This window comes from Rhinopithecus bieti, unplaced genomic scaffold (assembly GCF_001698545.2).
Source record: "Rhinopithecus bieti isolate Rb0 unplaced genomic scaffold, ASM169854v2 scaffold_2723, whole genome shotgun sequence".
Classification (NCBI taxonomy): Eukaryota; Metazoa; Chordata; class Mammalia; order Primates; family Cercopithecidae; genus Rhinopithecus; species Rhinopithecus bieti.
Genome location: NW_016804119.1, coordinates 3,596,882 through 3,604,389, shown reverse-complemented (window position 1 = coordinate 3,604,389; position 7,508 = coordinate 3,596,882). Strand labels below are relative to the sequence as shown.

The following is a 7,508-nucleotide window of genomic DNA, read 5'->3' as shown; positions in this document are numbered from 1 at the left end:
GGACAATCTGTTTCCCAAAATTTATGATGTAAAAGATTGGGCAATCAGGTAGACCTCAAGGGGATGAGGGGTCTTCAGCTGACATCTCCATAACTTTATATTTTTACTGAGTTGTTGACCAATAAAGGCTGAGGACTTTATATAAAGTATCTTTTTTTTTTTTTTTTTTTTTTTTTTTTGAGCCAGAGTCTCACTCTGTCACCCAGGCTGGAGTGCAGTGGTGTTTTCTTGGCTCACTACAGCCTCTGCCTTCCGGGTTCAGGTGATTTTCCTGCCTCAGTCTCCTGAATAGCTGGGATTACAGGAGCCTGCCACTACACCCAGCTAATTTTTGTATTTTTAGTAGAGACAGGGTTTCACCATGTTGGCCAGGCTGTTCTCAAACTCCTGACCTCTGGTGATCTGCCTGCCTCGGCCTCCCAAAGTGCTGGGATGACAGGCGTGAGCCACCGGACTTGGTATATATAAAGTCTTTTCTTGTGTGTCTTGCCTGATTTGAGCCATACTGTTTCACACTTCTCCCTTCTCCTTCATTTACCTAGGATGACTACATGATTTATTTTTCATAGCAGGGCACTTTTCAGAATGGAAGTGGACACTTCTCATCATTATGCCAGAATGAGGGTATCATTCACTACTCATAATTCAGGACTAATCATAATGGGTATATTCGGGTTCGTTTCAGGCAAACTAGGATGCAGATGACAGCTTCTTCCTACCATTTCCCATCCTGACCACCCGAGGCTGAGGTCCAAAATCAAAAAAGAAGTCAATAATAAACTCATATCTGTTTATTCTCCCGAAATCAGGGGACATAAAGGCTTTTTTTTCTGATGAGTGGGTAACCCTAAAATAAGCAGGAAATGCCTGTGGCTCAGCCTAACCCAAGGTGAGACAAAGCTGGAGCTGGGAGCTCGAAAGTGTCCCCCAGCTCCCTCGTCACTTCACCTGTAACTCCACCTCTGCAGAAGGTAAAGTAGAATTGGTAGCTGGGTCACTGGTTTGGGCTGAGTCCTCGGTTAGGGCCCTCTCCAGACTGGCGGGCAGGGAGTGGATCAGCCTCTCCCGGAAGTCCTGGCCCATGAAGACATAGAGCATCGGGTTGAGGCAGCTGTTGAAGAAGGCCAGGGCACTTGTCACATCCACTGCAATTCTAAGTTCTTTGGACAGGCCTTGTGATGTGTTATGGAGTCTGACTGTGGCTATGAAGGCCACCACCTGATATGGGAACCAGCAGAGAAAAAAGGCAGCTACGACAAAGGAGAGGACCCGCAAGGGACGACTGGACTTAATTAAGCCTTGCTTGTGGATCTTGGTGGCAATAAGCCCATAACTGACGACGACGATGGTCATGGGCGCGCTGAAGCCAATGATGAACCGGATGATGCCTCTCACCGTCAACATGGCAATGGCCACCTTCATCTTCTCTACAGGGTCTTCGGTCCAGGGTGAAAAGTCAAAAGTGCAGTCTACTGTCCCTGGCCTGAGTGTACTAGGTACTGTAGTCACACGAATGATAACTGGCAATGTGAGGAGCAGAGCCATCACCCAGGGTCCGATGATCACCTTCTTGGCCAGGCTCACGGTGCGGTGGTTCTGGGTCCAGACTGGATGCAGGACACAAATACAGCGGTCCAGAGCAATGAGGGCGATCAGGAAGACACTTCCAAACAAGTTGATATCCACTATGCTAAAGATGAATTTGCACAGGAACCAACCGAAAGGCCAATGTCCTCTCATGACCTTCCTGATCACTAAGAATGGCAAAGTGGAGGTGAAACAGAAGTCAGCCACAGCCAGGTTCAGGTAACTGATGGTGGTGACTGTGTGTGTCATCCGGAATCCAGCCACCCAGATCACAAGTCCGTTGCCCAGGACCCCGAGGACAAAGGTGACTGCAAATACCAGATAAGTGAAGATATCCAGGAAGAGATAGCCAGCAGGTACAGCAGGTGGCCCTCCAGAGATGTTCATGGGGTGAGAGGAATTTGTCTCCATTTTGTCCACTCCTGAAATAGTGCAGTCATGGTCATTCCTCAGTTATGAACCTCCTCACCATTTCCCCACCCCCTCATTTCTGCCCCTGCCAGTTTTCCCACTGATAGCTTTCTCACCTTCCCCTAGAGCTCCCACAACAGCTGGAACATCCTCACCACTGTCCCTTACACATGTCCACATCTATACATTGGCAATCTTTTATTGTACCTGTTAGGCAAGATTACATCTTTTTCTTTCTTTCTTTCTTTCTTTCTTTCTTTCTTTCTTTCTTTCTTTCTTTCTTTCTTTCTTCCTTCCTTCCTTCCTTCCTTCCTTCCTTCCCTCCTTCCTTCCTTTCTTGCTTTCTCTCTCTCTTTCTTTCTCTTTCTTTTTCTTTTTTTTTTTTTTTTGGTGACGGACTATTACTCTGTCACCCAGGCTGGAGTGCAGTGGCATGATCTGTCACTGCAACCTCTGCCTCCTGGGTTCAAGCGATTCTCCTGCCTCAGTGTCCCGAGTAGCTGGGACTACAGGTGTGCACCACCCCACACCCGGCTAATTTTTGTATATTTAGTAGAAGTGGGGTTTTGCCATGTTGGCCAGGCTGGTCTTGAACTGCCGACCTCAGGTGATCCACCTGCCACAGCCTCCTAAAGTGCCGGGATTATAGACCTGAGCCACCGTGTGTGGCCAAGATTGCATCTTATGAGACATCCTCATAATTGCTAACATGCGAGCCCCTACCAGGGAGATTAAATGGCTAAGGAAATAGGATCCTTGACCTCCAAGAGGAGAATATGGGGCCAAAGATGTATAGAGAAAACATGTATTCAAACAAAAATGTTCATAGAGACACTCCTCACTGTAGCCAAAAGGTAGAAACAACCCAGATGTCCATCAGTAGATGAATGGATAAACAAAATGTGGTTTATCCATCCAATGGAATATTATTCAGCCATAAGAAAGAATGCAGCACTGATATACGCTACAATGTGGATGAACCTTGAAAACATGACACTAAACAAAAGAGGGCTGGATGTGGTGGCTCACGCCTGTCATCCCAGAGCTTTGGGAAGCTGAGGTAGGAGGATTGTTCGAGCTCAGGAGTTCATGATCAATCTGAGCCACATAGCAAGATCCTCATCTCTACCAAAAAAAAATTAAATTAAATTAAATTAAATTAAATTAGCTGGATATAGTGGCACACACCTGTAGTCCTAGCTACTCAAGAGGGTGAGATGGGAGGCTCACTTGAGCTCAGGAATTCAAGGTTAACAGTATGCTATGATTGAGCCACTGCACTCCAGCCTGGGCAACAAAGCGAGACCCTGTCTCTAAAATGAAAGAAAAAAGAAAGGAAGGAAAGAAGGAAGGAAGGAGAGAAGGAAAGAAAACACCACAAGTCACATATTGTATGAATCCACTTGCATGAAATATCCAGAGTAGCCAAACTCACAGAGACCGAATGCAGATTAGTGATTTCCAGGGACTAGGGAAAGTAGGAAGTGGGGAATTATTGCTTAATGCTTATGCAGTTTTGGTTTGGTGTGATAAAAAAGTTCTGGAGCTAGATAATGGTTATGGTTGCAACACACTGTAAATGTACTTAATGCCATTGAATTGTACATTTAAATGATTAACTTTTTGTTGTTGTTTGAGATGCGGTCTCGTTCTGTCACCTAGGCTGGAGTGCAGTCGTGCAATCTTGGCTCACTGCAACCTCTGCCTCCCGTGTTTAAGTGATTCTCCTGCCTCAGCCTCCTGAGTAGCTGGAATTACAGGCACTTGCCACCATGCCTGGTTAATTTTTATGTTTTTGTAGAGATGGGGTTTCACCATGTTGGTCAGCCTGGTCTCAAACTCCTTGACCTCAGGTGATCTGCCCGCCTCGGCGTGCCAAAGTGCTGAGATTATAGGCGTGAGCCACTGTGCCCAGTCTAAAATGGTTAACTTTTTGTTATGTGTATTTTACCATCAATTTAATAAAGAAAAAATAACAGTGCATGATATCAGAAAATCAGTGGGTGACAGCTACAGTGACCTAGTGTCACGCAAACGTGGACTAAGGCTTTCTCTCACCCGTGACTCTGCATAAGAACTATAAGATATGCAACTTCTTGGCCGGGCCCAGTGGCTCACTCCTGTAATCCCAATACTTTGGGAGTCCGAGGCGGGCAGATCACGAGGTCAGCAGTTCGAGACCAGCCTGGCCAACATGGTGAAGCCCCATCTCTACTAAAAATACAAAAATTAGCCAGGCATGGCGGCGGGCGCTTGTAGTCCCAGCTACTCCGGAGGCTGAGGCAGGAGAATTGCTTGAACCTGGGAGGTGGAGGTTGCAGTGAGCAGAGATTGCGCCATTGAACTCTAGCCTGGGTGACACAGCGAGACTCCATTTCAAAAAAAGATATGCAATTTCTCCACTCCAAATTCTGCTCCCTCTCTCTCTTTAAGGTCATGAAATCTCCCTTTCCTCTCTCATCGTGGGAGGCAAGGCATAGTATTTGGTTAGTTTTCCAGGATAGGCCAAATGGATCCGTGAATGATAATAAACGATGGATAATCAAGTATTATATCCAATGGATTCTGTGCTACAAGAAGTCAGAACAACAGACTCCGTTTCCACTCTTGTCTCTGCGATTACCTTGGCCAGATGGATGGGAGGTGCTACTCCATCCGTTGGATGGGCTCGGCACTCTTGGGGATGCAGAAGACCGTGATAGAAATGATAGTCCAAATATGTATTGGGTATGACATTTCATTAGATCAGGTATGCAAAGTGCATGTCAGGTTCTTGCCAAGAGCTGGTCTTCTCTTTTTTTTTTTTTTTTTTTTTTAGATGGAGTCTCTCTCTCTCACCCAGGCTGGAGTCAGTGGCATGATCTCATCTCACTGCAACCTCTGCCTCCCAGGTTCAAGCGATTCTCCTGTCTCAGCCTCCTGAGTAGCTGGGATTACAGGTGCATGCCACCATGCTTGGTTAATTTTTTTTTAACTGTATTTTAGTAGACATGGGGTTTCATCATGTTGCCCAGGCTGGTCTTGAACTCCTGAACTCAGGCAGTCCACCTGCCTCAGCCTCCCAAAGTGCTAGGATTACAGGTGTGAGCCACTGTGCCTGGCCTGATCTTCTCTTCTAATGCTTGCGACAGCCTTCCTCAAAAGTGTTACTATAAGGATGACTTTCTTTATGGACCCATTTTGCAGATGAGGAAAGTGAGACTTAGAGCATTTCAGTTAATTCCTTAAAGTCACCCAACAGCCCAGGCTGTCAAATTCCAGCAAAAGTCTCTTTCTGCCTCTGTCCTGCCATGCTACCGGCACAGAAGAGCTGTCTAATACTCTAGTCACTCACCACAGGTGGTTTTTAAGCACGTGAAATGTGGCTAGTCCAATTGGAGATGGGCTGCAGGAATAACATACCCATCAGATTTCAAAGACTTAGTATGAAAAAAATATTGTGACCATCTCATGAATAGTTTTTATATTGACTACATGTTAAAATGATAATAATTTGGCTATGTAAGTTTATGTTAGATATTTTTTAATTAAGGTCACTTGTTTCTCTCCATCTTTTTAAACCGCCTACTTGACACTTTGAAATTACGTATTTGGCTCACATTTCTAATGAACTTTGATACTCTACAATCTCAGAAATAACTCAGAGATGTCTCCCTCCCCTACCACCCATCCAACCACCAAAATACCCTGAGGACTGTTTGTCTTTAAGAATCTCTAAGGCAACCAGTTCAGAAGATTGTTGCAATCAATGAGGAAGATTCTGCAATAATGAGCCGGAACATACCAGAGAGGAAAACCTGTGCAATTTTGTCCAATTATGGTTCAAGGGAGAAATCCTGTGATTTGCAATGAACACAGACCATGGCGGCCGCCGTCGATGAAGCACTTTATACTTGGCAATCATTGTACCACATCCTCAACTTTCTTGCCTCTGATCTCAACAAGCACAGCATTGATTACACATCACCATCACTGTGTGACAGAAGAGGAAACTAGGAGCTTGATGAGAAATGACCAGCCAATGTGTGCAAATTCATGAGAGGGCAGGGCTGTATTCTGTCGCTGGGTCCCACGCACCATGCAGAACCAGTGTCTTCATGTGGAGACTCATCACTGATCTGAAAGGTGACTGCTTCTGTATCACACTCATTTCCCCACGGCCCATCATAATCATTAGGGCTCTTTTGCTTTCTCCTGAAAGCTTCAAACCAAACATCCTTTCCCACCCCGACTCATACCCTCAAGCTGATGCTCTTGCCTCTTCCTCCACCAGATTCTCCTCCTGCCGGCTCCTGCATCACTGTTCTCTGCCTTCACCTCAGTGACCAGAAAACAACTGTTCCCATCCAAGAACGACCCTCTACTGGTCCCGCAAAACTCATCCCCGCGTTTACTCAAGAACTTCCTGTTTTGTTTTTCTAAGACCACCAGAGCGGGTACAAAAGAACCAGCGACTAGGCAAGGGTAGGAGCAAAACTGCAAGTTTATTTTGGTCACCTAGCTTCAAGGGAAGAAGGTGGGTAGGGAGAGGTCTGTTGGCCCCCGACAAAAGGGGCCCCCAGAGTCACCCGTACAGCTCTCGGACGGAGTTCCAACAGTTCCGACCGCAGTGGGGAACCGACCGTAGTGGGGAAGCTGGGAAGTCCGCGCGTGGCGATCCTCCGGAGCGGCTTTTCTAGGAGTGGGAGGGCGATAGGCGGGGCACAGGCATGTCCAGGGGCGTTCCACAGGTGCGACCAGGTAAATCTTGGTCTCTTCAAATTGACATCACCTGGCGCATGCCTAGTTGGTCTGCACCTTCCTGGGTCGCCGGCTGGATTTTCGCGCGCGTGGGAAAAGTTGGGGGGATGAAGAACCCGGAAGTGCGCCATCTTGCCTCCGTTCATCCAAACACTTCCCTCCTTTGCTTATCCCCTGTCTCCCCGCAACATCATACTGTCTCTATATTCCATTATTCCCATCAGGACCCCAATAAAGTCTAAAGCCTATTTGTTTATTTATTTATTGGAGATGGAGTCTCACTCTGTCACCCAGGCTGGAGTGCAGTGGGGCAATCTGAGCTCACTGCAACCTCCGCCTCCCATATTCAAGCAATTCTCCTGCCTCAGCCTCCCAAGTAGCTTGAATTACAGACGCCCACCACCACACTGTGCTAATTTTTGTATTTTTAATAGAGGTAAGGTTTCAACATGTTGGCCAGGCTGGTCTTGAACCCCTGACCTCAAGTTGTCCACCTGTCTTGGCCTCCCAAAGTGCTGGAATTACAGGCATGAGTCACCATGCCTGGCCTGTCTAGAACCTCTTTAAAAAAATTATTCTTCAACTCCACATCCTTCTTCAACCAAAGAGTCTATTGTGTTCACCAGTGTATTAAGTGTGTCTATGCCAAGCAATCCAGTCCCCCAGAATTTGTTTCTTACCCGGACTGTCCACCAGCTGTGGTTTTGCTCTGGGTAGTTCTAGGTCTGGGTCTTCTGGGGAGAGTAACTCAGGCTCTAATGATCTCAGCA

General features: G+C 46.6%; 1 protein-coding gene across 1 annotated transcript; it reads right to left on the bottom strand.

The window, feature by feature from the left end:
- Window positions 1-776: 776 nt before the first annotated feature.
- FPR1 (formyl peptide receptor 1) lies at window positions 777-7,508 on the bottom strand. Its single transcript, XM_017865116.1, has 2 exons — window positions 7,419-7,508; window positions 777-2,009 (listed from the first exon to the last, which is right to left on the bottom strand). Exon 2 carries the CDS (start codon window positions 1,996-1,998, stop codon window positions 940-942), a length of 1,059 nt encoding a protein of 352 aa, XP_017720605.1. The 5' UTR covers window positions 1,999-2,009; window positions 7,419-7,508; the 3' UTR covers window positions 777-939.

What these genes read in the sequence shown, in the direction of transcription:
- FPR1 (XM_017865116.1), bottom strand. Translation starts at nt 1,998, where the DNA reads ATGGAGACAAATTCCTCTCACCCCATGAACATCTCTGGAGGGCCACCT.